The sequence below is a fragment of the Panicum virgatum genome, chromosome 9K (genome assembly GCF_016808335.1).
Source record: "Panicum virgatum strain AP13 chromosome 9K, P.virgatum_v5, whole genome shotgun sequence".
In the NCBI taxonomy this organism is placed as follows: Eukaryota; Viridiplantae; Streptophyta; class Magnoliopsida; order Poales; family Poaceae; genus Panicum; species Panicum virgatum.
In genome coordinates, this window is record NC_053144.1 from 52,193,610 (window position 1) to 52,209,033 (window position 15,424).

The 15,424-nt window shown below is 41.5% G+C and overlaps 1 protein-coding gene and 1 long non-coding RNA gene across 2 annotated transcripts; both read left to right on the forward strand.

Moving 5' to 3' along the window:
* The first annotated feature begins 5,204 nt into the window (after window positions 1-5,204).
* Window positions 5,205-9,734, forward strand: LOC120652153. Its single transcript, XR_005666472.1, has 2 exons — window positions 5,205-5,394; window positions 9,280-9,734. It is a non-coding gene; the product is annotated as an uncharacterized LOC120652153 (long non-coding RNA).
* A 3,690-nt stretch (window positions 9,735-13,424) lies between these two features.
* LOC120648111 (cyclin-D2-2-like) lies at window positions 13,425-15,194 on the forward strand. Its single transcript, XM_039924869.1, has 6 exons — window positions 13,425-13,718; window positions 13,951-14,037; window positions 14,204-14,302; window positions 14,393-14,594; window positions 14,710-14,834; window positions 14,928-15,194. The coding sequence occupies exons 1-6, from the start codon at window positions 13,425-13,427 to the stop codon at window positions 15,192-15,194; spliced, it is 1,074 nt and encodes a 357-aa protein (XP_039780803.1).
* Window positions 15,195-15,424: the final 230 nt, after the last annotated feature.

Here is a 15,424-nt window from a genome sequence, read left to right on the forward strand (position 1 = left end):
ATTACAAAAAAATAGAAAAATGCAAAACTAATTTTGTTAGCTTCGTATCTTCATGCTTTATATGATTGAATCATGAAATGGGTTGTTTCACAATTTTTTATATGCTGTTTTATTTATGTTTGATAAAATACTTTTCTAACTTGTTAAATGCATAATTGGAGTTAGGAGCATGCTAAAAACATAAAACCAGTTGGATTAGATTTGTTTTGACGTGTAGTACTTAGGAAAGTTAAGTCAATTTGTTAGCAATTGTTTTCGGATATCGGGTGTTCAAAGATTGAAAAACCATATTTGCATTCACTCATATCATATGCATACGTGTAGCAGCCGCAGCGGAGGAGGTTGTGTACGAAGTGGTTACGGAGCCACAGGAGTTGCAGGGGCAAGCCCCGCAGCAGGAGGTTCGTGAGGAGTCGGCCCAATGCCCAGTTCACCCCAGTGTTGAGCAGCAGCTCGAAGGCAAGCCCCGGTGCACAACCTAATAATTTAAATTATGACACCTATATATGTATCTATTACTTGTGCATTATATTTAGGAATTGTTTGAAATCCTAGTTGCATGATCACTAGGTTTCCCTGGGCCTTATACTAGTATGTGTAGGTCGGTAGCACTGCTATGCTTAATAGGGTTTGGTAGAAGTCGAGTGATATCCTGTCATTCGCGAGATATAGGAAGTATTTATATTCAGTACATGAGTATTAAATTCAAGATGGAGGTAGTGGATGGGAGACCGGGTGGGGGATGCGTAGCCCCATCTGTGTTGATTAAGGACCGTTCCGTTGTCGGCTGTGCTGATCGGGGATTAAATTGTACTAACCGCATACCGGGAGTAGGAGGTAGTCGAAACCAGTAAGCCAAGTACTGCTTTGCTTCGAAAGTACAGAAACCCGCACCCAACTCTTAGGGTAGTCGAGTGGCCGCGGAGAAAGGGGTTGCATATGTTTACTTTTGGTGGTCTCACGTAGGGCTCGGCTGACTATATGTCGTTGGGCTGGTTCCTGTAATTCGAGGCGAGGAGGGAAAAGATTGGTGCGTGGGGTCCGATGGGGCTTTTGCGTATCATGTTGGTTAGGTCCACCTTGCAAGGTTAAATCGAATCGATTCACCGTGTCTCGCGGTTATGAGAGCCTTGATCTTTTGGTCACATCGTAGAAAGGAAATGGAGTAAAATGAGATGAGATGCAATGAGGGCTGATGCTATTTAATTAATGGTTTGCTCACCCTGATTGCTGTAGTTTTGCAAATCATAGATGGTTAGTAAATCTATTGATATAAATGGGAGCTGAAACTTAGAAAATAAGGACTCACTTCTAGCGCTTTTCTGCAAAACCAACCACCAACCAAAAAGCCTTGCGTGTCTAGATATGTGGGCTAAGTATACCCACTGGTCGGGTAAGTCTTGCTGAGTATTAGTTGCTCTGGGTTTGGTGCCATCAAATTTATTTCAGGACACCCGGACGTTGATTTCTGCCCCTGTTGTGTCAAATTTATTTGCCGTGGTGCAGAGAGGTGGGAAGTGGTGGAGCGAGATCCTTAGGTTAGGGAGTTGGCGGGTTGCACACTTGGGCAGCGTGTGCAGCCCCTGGTTTTGTTTAGACCGGTCTGACCGGTCAGTGGACCGGTCTGACCGGTGGTTAGGTTAGACCGAGCGGCACCGGTCTGACCGGTTGGTGAACCGGTCTGACCGGTCGTGCAGAACCAGAACCACATGTAGCAAAATTGATGTAAATTCCTTTATGTTTTTAACTTTAGTTCTTCTGTTGTAAATTTGTAAATCTTTCAACTTATGTAAATTAAGTCTATATTTGAACTCGGTTTGTAAAACTTAAAGCTCTATCGCATGTTATTGTTGTATTTTCAAGTATATGTCGTGCTTGTACCATCTGTGCTCGCCTTCGCGTGGGACTTCCGGTGTTGTTTCGATGGGGTTGTGGGTTGAGGAAGGACCGTCAAATTAAATCATTAAGCTAATGCGCCCGATGTGTTCAAATGACGGCCATTAAGTTTAATTTATAGTTTTAATTTGGCGGTTCCGTCACAACCGTGACTCCATGAGGCGTCATTTTTTTTTTTGCACACGCGTCATTTTTTTAGATTACCATGAGGCGTCATCTAAGATATGTAAACTCAAAGTTTGCGGATTATATTGGCAGTAATTCTGTCAAACAGAGCTCAAATGCTCAATGGCCCATGTAAAAGTCAAGAAAAGCCCAAGTTGAAGCGCCCTGAAACGAGTACAGACCTGAACCCCTGGGGCTCTCATTCACGTTTTCACCCACCAGATCACCCCTCCCCACTCCATCCGCAGGGAGCAGGAGCGACGCGGTGAGAGCAGGCGGGATCGAGGCATACAAGCGTGAATCTGCACACCAAAGGTCGGAAAAAATTCTCCCCCAATCCATTCCCCTTCGTCATTTCGAATTTCTGACTTTCCATTGCAGTAGTGTTTCGTACTCATTGTTTTGCTTGGCCCCTGTGTTATTGCGGTTCGATCTCGCCAACCCGATCGATTGCTTCACAGTCTCTTGGTTGATTGCATCTGCAGTCCAAATCATTAAGAGTTAGCTTACGTCCTGTGGCTTGTGGATTCAATTAAGCATGCAATTCGAGTGGCATTGTGCGTGAAGTTGCATGAAGTGTGCTATTAGAAGTGTGCTATTTGAGGATGTGATGCCCCCAACGAGTGACGTGTGCTCTGTCGGCAGAATTTTATATGGTAGTACGAAAGAAATATTTCTGTTACAGTGGCAGACTTAAACTTTAAAAATTAAGTATACATGGTTTCTAAAAATATTTTTATTCTTCGTCATAATCTAAATAAAAGTTATTATGACCGTTTTGAAACATAAATTATTTCAAAAACTAAATAATTATTTTCCTTATGACCTTGTGTTGATTTATCTAAAAAGTTCGATATGGTTAACTACATTTTATCCTCTTTAGGCAATAACTTCTCAAGACTGGATAATAAAGATATCACAAGTTTTATGTTATTTATATTTTATGTTAGTTGTTACGTTGCTAGCACATAAATATATATCAATTTGTTTTTTTGCTCAACTATATGATTTGGAATGTAGTAGGGCATGTTTTCTAACACTATGGTAGAATAAGACCTTTTTGGTTGGGATAATTTGTTATAATACTAGCAAATCTTCTTATATGATGTTACAATTGATACTGTGAAACATTTTATAATCTTATCTACTTAAAATATCATCATAGCATAATTAAATTACACATGACAACATCTCATTAAAAATCCTTTCAAATAAAATTTTGACATCTACCACTTCTTAACACTTTCATACATGCCACCCTTCTCTTTCCCTAAAAAAAATCACCCCACCATCCTTCACTGTGCTGGTTGCCGCGATCTTGATCTTAGCAACAATGAGGGTGTCCGCCATATTAGCACGCGTACTTGTCCCGATACTGTAGTGCGATGAGCAAGACAATCCTTCTTTTGCTCACTAATTGTTCGCTCACTAATGTTGTCACCCTTCTTTTGCTCACTAATTGTTCACTCACTAATGCTGTCACCTGCTTTCTTGCATAATTACCTTGGGAAGCCTGCCTCTGTGTCGCTGGCCGGCTCTACTTCATCCTGCTCACATATTTTCCCTTCCCCTCTGGCTAATCATATGTCCATAAGGAAGAAAAGGTGGTCTCAATTACTTACAAGTTGGAGGAGACTACAATTTAGACGCGAACTCCGTTTCACTTTCAGTTCTATAACTAAGGAAACAATTTGCTCTTTAGAAATAGGTAGATATACTATTTGAAATGCTAGGAGCTAAGTACTTAATAAAAATTGTATGATAGAAGTTAATACAATAGTATAACTTTTTATGCTTAATTTTAAGAACATATTCATTTTATTCCAAAGCACTATGCTAAAAAAAAGATTAATATCAACAAGATATTTCAAATGGTGGATCATAAGACGCCAATCTTTTCAATATTTTCAATACCTTCAGTCGAAACATCATGCATTATAAGAACTAAATTAGACGGCTGCTTTGAACATCGTATTATTCCTTTTTTAGTCGTATTTCTTCAGCCACAATCTAAAGTTAAGTTAGAGAAGACAGACGGTTCCCTAACTTGTTTGTTAGATATATATTTCGCAGATATGTGACCTTTTGCTCGTCGGAATTTGGCGGATTAGTTTTTGTATGGAATGTTATTTGCCTTATTCGCTAAAGTGTTATATTAATTGTACCTGTATAAGATTGGTTCAGTACCATAATGATCAGAGCAAAGCCTAATTTAATTGGTATAACATGTTTATGTAGCTAAATAGAGCATTATTACTTAAAAGATGATTAACTAATTTTATTACTTCGTCTATTATATTAAAAAGAAAAGATAGGAGTATTAAAAAAGAGAAAAATAGATAAAAAAAAATAAAACGGATCACGACTAGCTAATTTATGCTAGCCCGTTAAGCATTTACCGTTCGCTCCTACCCCTCGGTAGGGCTACCAGAAAAGCTCGAGACTTGTGAACTATTTAAATTTAATTTGCTAAAAACTCAATTCAAACTAGGCTATACCTGGAATCAAGCTGGGCTGGACCTAATCTGGAGCTCACGACCTCCAGCGATGCGAGACTGAGCTATTCAATGAAGCTCGAGTATTTCTATTTGCATATCATGTTTATGCATTCTGCTACCTCTATTAAATTTCCAACTACCCCAAGTTAAAATAATATAGCTAGGGACTAGAGTTGACTGTTGTGTCGTATAAGCTAAAATAGACACAAAATAATAAAGCTAAATGTCTAAATATGCTTCTATTTTCTTTCATTAATCAAATTAAATCCGTCTATTATAGATTCATTCATCTTCTCATCTATCATCAATGCTGCTGCCATGATCTCAAAGAAAGTTAAGAATGGGTGTGTTTAGTTCGCGAAAAAATTGTTGTAGCACGTTTCGATTTTATTTGGCAACTATTGTCCAACCATGAAGTAATTAGTCTCAAAAAATTTGTCTCGTCATTTACAACCAAACTGTACAATTAATTATATTTTTTAACTATATTTAATACTCCATATATTATAAAATTTGATGTGACGTGCGTCAGTAAAAAATTTTGAAATTTTTTTGCAGAACTAAACACAGCCAATATCTCTAAGCTCAGATCGAGCTCGGCTCGGGATGTTCCAGCTTGAGGTGTCAGGCTCGCTCGAGCTCGGCTTATTACAATCACACATATCACAGCCCTCCCGCTCGGGTTCATCTCCTGCGTTCTCTCGGACTCTCTCTCTCTCTATCTCTCTCTCTCTCCTCCCTTGCTCTTCCTTCCCTGGCGGCGACGACTGGGCGAGCGGCGGCGCCATTTGTCACGTCTTCGCCCAGCCCTTCGCCGGCGACGAGCATCTACCAGGTATGCCCGCCCCTTCTCTTTCCTTGTGCTGTGCGAGACGGAGCACCCCAAACCCTAACAAAACTATTTGTATTCGGATCCGAATCCAGTTACAATATACACCTACTAACTTCGATTTCGTTTGAAAATAATAATCGGGTGTACATCTGTACACCCATCTCCTATGCTGGGTCCGCCCCTGCTCTGTTGGATACAGCAGGCCATAGATGATAAACGATATCTGTTCGTTGGCCCAGTTTATACAGTCCATTTGGGGGATAATATGTGCTAATTTTAGGTTAAAATTGCGAATTTCGTGCCCACCTGCAACTGAACTAAGCACTACTGAATAATGCCTAGTGATTAAATTTGACACTGGAGAACTTGGTAAGGGGTGAAGGGGAATGATTAGGGCTATCTGGGCTCTGGGGAAACCAGAGGAAACTAACGCTTGCCCCCCATGAAATTGTACTTATCATCTCTTGTATGAGCTATTTGTCTCATTTTGTGGTTCGCTGTGTGCGAAACGACCAAGTTTTTCTTTCATAAGTTGTTTGCTCAATCTCCATTCACTTGACTCTTTCGCCTGAAACAACTTTGCTTTGTTTTATGATAGTCCTGTTTCGTGATGCTAGTGCAATTTGCTACAACTAACATGGCATTGCTAATGAAACTAGAATAAACTGGGGCGCCAAGGCCTCAAGTAGTTGCTTACTCATAATTGACATTCAATGTGTGATGGGTGCCACTGCAGCATTTAAAATGCCCTAGACTGTTTATAGAAATGTCAGGACATGTCTATTTTTAACAAACAAACATCTTTTGCACACCTCATTATGTCTATATGACACATTTCTGCTGCGAGGATTCAAGCCACTGAAGTCATGATACTCATGAATAGCTCATGAAACTCTAGTCTCTAGCTTGTGGCTGTTGAGTTTTTCCCTCATGTTCAATGCCTCTGTTGATCTCAAGCCAGAGTGACTCCCTCTTGAATTTCCCATACCCTCCCGCTATTCTTGCCCTTCTATCTTGCTCATTAGTATACTCACCTTCCCTCTCAGTTGACTTCACGCTTTCTGACAGGTATGCACCTGCCATCTCCCTCTCCATTGAATCCATTCTTTTACATGATCATGGAGAGACTGGTATTTCTATCATGCCCTGGCAACATGCTATAAACTGTATTATCAGCTGCAAAAGGGGCATAAATGATTTTTTTTTGTCGTGCTTTTTTTTTTTCAATTGCGACTGAGATGATGAATCATAATCACCCTGCACCTTGCTTCCTTCAAACTGAGTCTTGCTGGATTCACAGCGGTTATGGCGCATTAATCTAGTGACAAGGAAGCACTGAAGCAAGATTCATTGCCGCAGGTCACTTGAATTTCTGAATAATGCAAACCAGAAAATTACTTGTTATGAAATATGATTAATTGTGTACAACTTTGATGACTTAATTTTCATCAATTGTGCTACTTTGGTATTATTCGGCATTTACGGTAGAGAACACACCTAACTTTGTCTTCCAAAGTTTTTTTTTTTACCACCTACTTCATTTGTTTCAAGGAAAATATCAATGCCAGACTGATTTTCTGTTTATTTTACTTGACATGACAACAGTTAACAGCAGAGCAAGTTTAAAATGGTTTTAGATTTGTATTATTCCTGTCACCTTCTCCAATGTATTGTGCTTTTGAGATGCTTGCAAGCATTATTACTTCTCGCCAAGGTGTTATCTTTTCATCATTGCTACCTTGTGTATTAAGGACCTTTTTTTAGTTGGTTTCCTTTTCTATACATCTTCATCCATGGCTAAATGAAATCCCTCATCAACCAAGTGAGATTTTTGTGGTGAACATGTTAAACGGTCATTGGGAAAAGTCTATGTTTGAGAAACTGTTGTTAATTTTATCGTTGTAATATGATGTGTTTTGGTGTTTTATAATTTCATATCCACCTAGTAGTTCGAATATATTTGGTTTCAGTTGTTTGTCATTTTGCTCTTCATCACTAAAGCTGGACGCATTGAAGTAGACTTGTGCACATCCATTCCCTTCACATATCAAAGATATGAGCTTTCGCGAGCAGAAACCATTTGGGTTTGCTTCATTCTTGCCTTTCTTTCTTTCTTTCTTCATAAGTGCCTTATTGCGGTTTAATTTAACCTTTTCTGGTAGATTCCTTCACATTTTCTTTGTTTGCATCCATCTGTGTTCCACAACTCTTGAGTCAGATACTCAGATCACATGTATGTCGTCTTTATGGAATACATTATGCAACTCGAGTAGCCTTGTGTGGGTGTGGTTCCTTGTAGTGCTTTCTGTAAGGGTATGGTGGGCCTGTCAGTGATACATAGGTTCTTTAAAGTGATTTTTGTAGGGTATGATGGTCCTGCCAGAAGCATACTTTTTCAGCTATTTACAGGGTTTTGTTATGTATATAGATTTCTTTAGGTGGATACAGCATGCAATAGGTGGTGATGAGATCTGTTTGTTTGACCATTTTGAGTATAATCCATTTGGGAGCGAAATGGAGCTAATTCTCTATTTTCTTTTTCATACAATGTCCACCTCAACTAAGCTCTTGCAAATTACACTGAGGTGGTTAAGTTTGAAACCAGAAAACTTCCGTAAGTACAAAGGAAAACCATTAGGGCTATCTGTGAACCATAGTAGAAAAATACTTTTGCTCACCGTATGTATTTGTGCATAATATTGTTTCTGTAAATGTTGTATCTCGTTTCATGTTCCTCTGTTCAAAGTAAGTTTTTCGTTCATACTTTCTGTTTTGTAAAATTTAGTTCCATTAATTCTTTCCCAGTTATGTTGTATCAACATCAGAGTTGTGAGGCATTAAGCCATCAAGACCTCAAATAGTTAATGAAAACCATGTATGCAGCTGCGGAGGTTTCCATTCTCATTCCTCGTCGTTATTAGTCCATTATTGCTCTCGTGTCTTACTCAGTTAATGCTCGTCGTTGTGCCTGGGCAGTTACTTCTTGCTTTCACATCTCATCTCCTTCGGTTAACTCGTTTATTTTGGAAAACCATGAAGCGTGATGGTGTTGCTAGTGTGGCTTAGCTGCATCTTATCGGGTGTCTTTTCATCAATTAGAAGAGGGCATAAATTAGAAAAGGTTTCTACATGAAGGAAATGTGATAGTTTGAAGTTGTTAGATATGGTGTTTCAACCAATCAGAATAAGACATAAACCAAGATCTGGAATGTAAACTGGACAAAATGATTTTTCTACAACTGTGGTACGACAATGTAACCTTGCTGCCTTGCAATTAAACCTTACTGTGTGCTGCAATCCAGAATCAATGAAACAAACAGGGTCTTTTGCTGTTATAAGTTGCAAATGGCAAGAATTATGACATGAGCCTGAATTCAAGAACTTCTGTGATTACTTAGACGTATTTTGTTATTTGCAGTCTTAAAGAGAAGAGACGAACTTATATCCTAACTTGTCTTTTGTATATGATAGAATGAAACGTTTGGGAGCCTTTTGGTACCTTAAATTCACATCAAAATCCATTGTGGACTGATGTTTAGCTTGGATTAACAAGTTTGACATATAATCTCACGGGGATTCTCGGCAGTATTTTGCTGCAATTACCCATATCATATATTCTTCCCAGTGTGCTTGATCCTTGAAATTTCATGTTTGGGAGGCTATTTGCTTTTATTCTTGCTCGCTCACTTTAGTCACTTTTTAAGCCACTTTTCCCCTTCAGGCTATTTGTGAAATAGTTTTATAACCTCAATTCTTACTGTAGCTTGTCTTTATTTTACACTATTTCCAGTCAACTGCGAACCATCGGTTAATTTGCTGTGACAAAGGATTTATTTGGCCGACTCTCTTGAGATGTGAAACATAATCCGCCTGTTGTCTTTCCTGCAGATATTTGACGATCAAGACTTGGGCTTCTTCACCAACTTTGTGGGAGTCTTCATATTTGTTTTGGTCACAGCATATCACTATGTGATGGCAGATCCAAAGTTCGAAGGGAACTAACACGCGTGAGGAGAACAAGGCATGCCATAAGCCCGTAATAACCGGAGCCTAATAGCAGGCAGAAAACACATCAGATTATGCCGATCTGAAGTTGGAAAAAATCTGGGTATATGATGATGTGAACTGGCTGTACTGCAAGTCCATGACGGACAATGCTACTTGCTTGTACCGTTTTTGACTGCCATAATATGTAAGTAGCTGAGGGTAAAATAATTCCATGACATTTCAGAAGTGATTCCGGAATCCGGAATAATAGTCGTTTTGGCGGATGCTTAATAGCGTCGTAGCTATGCGCTACTCAACTAGAACATGTAATTATGCCATCCTAAACTGTTATCTAACTTGTTCAGTTTGGTGGGGATTGAGGTGGATTGGATGGGGTTGGAAGGGATTAAATCACCAAGTCAAAATCCCCCTCAATCCCTTCCAATCCTCGTGTGGAGGGGATTAACTGAACTAAGTTAAAATCCCCCAATGATGATTTTACACTCAACAGTAAGTTTTGGAGTGAGCGGTCAATTTTTTTTCATCACCGTCACATGTGGGCCCAATGCTCCGCCTTCGCTCTTCCTTTCCCACATCTGGATCTCGCGCTCCTGACCTCCCTTTCCTTCCTCTCTCTCCCGGTCCTCTCCCCATTCCTCTGCTCCAGATGCATCCCGGTGGGGCCGCGACGGGAGGAGCGGATCTCGGCGGGGCTGGCAAGAGGCGCGGAGCCGACGTGCTGCGGGCCGGCGGCGGGAGGCGCTGCGAGCCGGCGGCGGGGGAGGCACTGCAGGCCGGCGGCCAGGGGAGGCGCTGCGGAGACGGGTTGGCGGCGGGAGGCGCGGCGGCGCTCGCCTCGGCGGGAGGCGCGGCGGCGCTCGCCTCGGCGAGCGCCGCGGCAGATCTAGTTTTTTTTCATTTTTTTAATTCATTTTTTATCTGAGTTTTTTATTTTTTTTTATGTAAAATTTTTTCTCTTGTAATAATTTAATTTATTTCGTACATTTTTTCAAATATTTTCTTGAAGGTTCCCTCTCCCCTAAATTTTCTTTGATTTTTTCCTTGAAAAAATTTCTGCTCCGAATTTTTCCTTGAAATTTTTGCTGCTGCTCCAAAAAAAAATTTGATTTTGGATAGCTTGGCACTACAATAGCAATGGCCTCTTCTCTGTCCAATCGGCGTATAAAGTGGAGATCGCTGATAGAAGAAGAGGTAGAAGAGATAGAGGCCAGTCCTCTTCGTCGGCAGATGGAGCTGCTGAAAATAGTACCTGGAAAAAGTTGTGGAAGATTAAATGTCCCAAGAAAATGTTGCATTTCCTTTGGAGATTGGGTCACAACAGTCTTGCGCTGAGGGTGAATTTGAAGAGGCATGGGATGAAATTAGATACACGGTGTGTCTGGTGTGGCAGGCTTGATGAAGACGGCGCCCATTTATTCTTCAAATGCAAGAAAGTTCGGCATGTATGGAGGGCACTCCAGTTGGAGCATATCAGACTGCGACTGGCAGACTGTGAATCAGCCATGGCAACAGTGGAAGAGATCCTCAAAATGGAAGAAGCTGATCAGCGAATAGTGATCACTTTGTTGTACATCTGGTGGAGCGAGAGGTGTGCTGTACGTGAGGGCGAGAAGGAGAGAAGTGCCATGCAGATCGCGCAGATGATCAAAACATATGCCGAGGAGTTCTCAGCCGGCTGCAACTCTGCACTGAACCCTGTTCACCGTCCGACAACAGCGGTATGGTCTAAACCACCTGAAGGCTTTGTTAAGTTGAATTGTGATGGCGCATTCCGAAGCCAAGACTTGTCTGGAGGATGGGGCTATGTTATCCGGGATAGCGAAGGCAACGTGATCGGCACAGGTTACGGAAAATTACAGAAAGTTTTAGCTCCTAACCATGCTGAATTAGTGGCATGCCTTCAAGCGGTGCAGAGAGCTGTGGAACTGGGTGTGCAGAACATCATTCTAGCGACGGATGCTGCCGAGGTGGTTCGGGCACTGAGTACATCGGCTGTTGATCGAAGCTCGGCAAGTGGGCTAGTTTGGGAGCTGAAGTACTTGCTTCACTGTAATTTTCTTTCTCAGGTTGTAATTCATAACCCTCGGTCATGTAATCAGGTGGCTCACTCTCTAGCGGATTGTGGAGCTAGACTTGGTTCGGGTATAGTCTCAGTTCGAGACAGTATTCCAGTTTGTACTCAGACTCTGTTGGCCAGGGATTTGGCCCCAGTTGCGTAATGGAAAGCTATTTCCATTTTCAAAAAAAAAACCAGCCTGCCACTCATGGACTGCAGTGAGACTGACGTGGGAGAGGTCCTCTGCAGCCGCGGCACGGGCGGCCACAGATCGGACAAGCTTTTGGGCATGGCCGTTTTGGCGCCAAGGGAGTGAAGGAGCCTAGTCAACGCACAAGTAAACAGCAAACCGTCCCTGGAGCCAACTTTTAAAAGTAGGTAGTATAAGACAAGCTCGTTGCGGATGCAAGAGTACAAAACAAATATATTTATAATAATATAAACAGCAAAGAATTTGTTAGTAGTGTAAATGCAAAAGTTGCAGGTTGTCAAAGAGACCAGGAAAATGGCTGGATGGAACACAATAATTTCAAGGAGAACGATGAATTTTCGTTTGGGTTGGGTTTGATGTGGAACTCCTCTAAAATCCTATAAATTTCCTTGGGGGTTAGATGGACCAAAATGAGTTTTTTTTTTATAAGAGACCAAAATGAGATTTAGGTGCTTAGATGGAAGTTGCTTTGAAATTCAAATAATGAATCTGATATTGCATTTCAAGAAGATAGTAATAGCGCGATAAGTATGGCATGATCCAGTAGAAGAGAGAAATCCAGAGATATGAAGCTGGAGCCAAAGATGGTGCGAAATTAATAAATGAGTTTAAAGGGGCCGGGAGATCACAAGATTTAGCATGGCATTTTGGGTGAATGCAAGCTGCAAGGGTTGTAATCTCCAGCAAGGAAAAAGGCTAGCCCAGCCATCTCGAAAAGAACTTTTACAGGTCAAGAAACAAAAATAGAAATAAGTGACTGGAGTAGGATGTTAATCCTAGTCATTTTTCATCGCAGCATTTCTTCAAAAAAATCCTCACAGTATTTCTTTCTTTCAACGAGATACTCCTATCTCTTGACATCAATGCCGCTCTATCTCCTGTATTTAGTAAGCTTATAGTAATGAGCTGGTACCACCATGAAGACGCGAGCCTTTTTTTGGAAGTAAATCCATGAATGCCGAGTCTGAAAATTTTTCTACATGCTAATAAAGAAAAAAAGAAGTCTTTAGGAATATGGTTTGCAAGCAACTCCGATGGTCAAATACAAGCATAAGCCAGCAGGCACATGCATATAGTATGTTGTAATGCAGATACCGGGAGTATAACAAGATCGCCACAAAAACCATCTTTGGATACACTACTTGGTGGAGATAAAGATCACTGAACAGGGATGCACATTATACTTGTAGCACCACTTTGATGATCAATTGCTAAAATCTCATATCGAAGTACATGCAAAGCATAAACCTGCAAAACTAGCAGCAGCCCGTAGCCAAGAGCAATGGCAGCACATCAAGAAAGAATTCAATTTAATTCCAGGATATACATACTGGATTTTATGGGCTGCCTTGTGAACATTAATTTTCCGTCTCACGACTAACAAGCGGGCGAAGCAGTACATAAAAAAATTCCCAAAAAAATCTCCTACAACCAGAAACCTTAATTGCCTTAAATGCTCAGCACCCTATAAAGCAGCCAGAGCCCCGGGCCCCTCTCTCTCATCCTCGCTCACACCTCCATCGAAACCATCTTCCTCACCTGGACAGAGGGAGCGAGGGGGAGAAGGCAAGAGAGAAGAAGGAGAGATGGATTAGCGTCGCCATCACTCGTCTACTCGCAGTCGAGATTTGGCCGGTGATCACTCCATCTTCCCAACAATGCCATAGCCAACAAGTTGAAATAATCTTCAACCCTTAGCTACCAGTTCCCAGACCAAGAATTGCCAAGAAGCCACCATTTTCTTGGAGCAACCTCGCCATGGGGTTCCTCTCCGCCGGTGGTGCCTCCCCGTCGTCGTCCCTGCTGTGTGAAGAGACCATGGACGACGTTTTTGGGTGCATTGACGACGGCGAGGGGGAGCTGCGGCCGGAGTTGGGGGCGGGCCTTGATTTCCCGGCCTTCCCATTGGAGAGCGAGGAGGTTGTAGCATCTCTGATGGAGAAAGAGAAGGAGCAACTGATTGATGTTGCAGCGGGGAATTACCTCCAGAGGTTGAACAGCGGAGGACTGGTGTCCTCTTGGAGGATTGCTTCCATTGATTGGATCAACAAGGTTAGGATTGATTAATCTTTTGAGGGGTTACTTGTTTGCATTTCTAAGATGCCTTCATGATTCGTTTTACCTGTTCCACTTCCATCCCAGTACTTATGTTTTTGTTCTGCAGAATGCGCCTTTATTTGTTCTATTAGCTCCAAGTTTGTCGCCCTTACTTGACTAAATTTTTGTCTTGCATAGAAACTGATGAACTGTACTACTTGTCTTGTCTCTTCCATGTGTACTGCAGGCCCAGGCTCATCATAATTTTGGACCGCTATGCTTTTACCTTTCTGTTAATTATCTTGATAGGATCCTCTCCATAAAGGAACCCCGGGTAAGTTCTACAAATGTATGCTAGTCATGCATTCCTTAATTTGTCTATTAAGTTAATGGCCAAATGGCCAATCAGCAGGCGATTTTCTGACATCCTTGTCTCTCCGATCCCCCGACCTTAGAATTTGACGCGACCCAGATCTTATGTAAGTTTCTTGTTGGTATAGCCTGAGCATCCCTGGGTGCAGCAGCTACTCTCAGTTGGCTGCCTATCCATTGCAGCCAAGATGGAGGAGACTCTAGTTCCTCGGTGTCTTGACTTCCAGGTGGGTCAAATATACGACTATCTTACGTATGTAAAATTGCTTCCATGTTTGAGGAATGGAGTTTCTAAAAGTTCTTTTTTGTTATCTCAGGTTTGCGGTGAGAAGTACAAGTTCAGCGCAGAATCTATTAAGAATATGGAGATTTTTCTTATGACCTCTCTGAATTGGAGGATGCAAGCTGTGACCCCATTCTCATACATCAACTATTTCACGGACAAGTTCATCCAGGGGAAGCCGTTAAGTTGCGGGTTTGCTTCACGGTGCACTGAGCTCATCCTTGGCACTCTGAAAGGTAGATTATATATACTGCTTCATGAAAAAAAATGAATTTTTTTGTCACTTTGTCAACTCATCCATAAATGAATACTTTATGATTAGAACATCTGTGTGCGTTTGAAATTTTGCAGCAACTAAGTTCCTCCAATTCAGACCTTCTGAGATTGCAGCAGCCGCAGTTCTCTCAGCAGCTGCTGAAAGTCACGCTCTTGACTTCAGCAGCGCCCTTACAGCTTCTAACATCCCTGTCAATAAGGTGTGCAGGCCTCTCTCTTTGAAGGTCTCTAGCTATGTACTATGGTGTATTGCATTTACATTGTCTCTAAAATACACGAATTTGCATCTGCAGCAAACTGTGAGGAGATGCTATGAAGCAATGCAAGAGGTCGGATTAGTGAAGAAGAGCGAAGACGGCAATGCGAGTCCTTCAGTTCCAAAGAGCCCATATGGTGTGCTGGATGCCTCATGCTTCAGCTTCAAGACTGATGATAGCCAGACACCAGCAGGGTCATCACACGGCGACAGCAACCACCATGTTTACACTGCAGCTAATAACAAAAGGACAAAGCTAGAGTGCCAGACGCCTAGATCCAGAACCAATGGCATAAGATCATAGACAATAAATAGAGACATATACATACAAAAGAGTTCAGGAAAGAACAGCAGAGCAGACATGGTAAAAGGGTGGAGAAAAATCGAACTAAATTATAGCAAAGCCTATTTCGTCATCTATTCCTGTTTTCCATTTTTTTTTGTTTTTTCTTCTGGTTTATCTCTTCTTCTTCTTCTTCTTCTTCTTCTGATCCTGGACTGGACAAATACATATATATCCGCATGTGAAGGCAT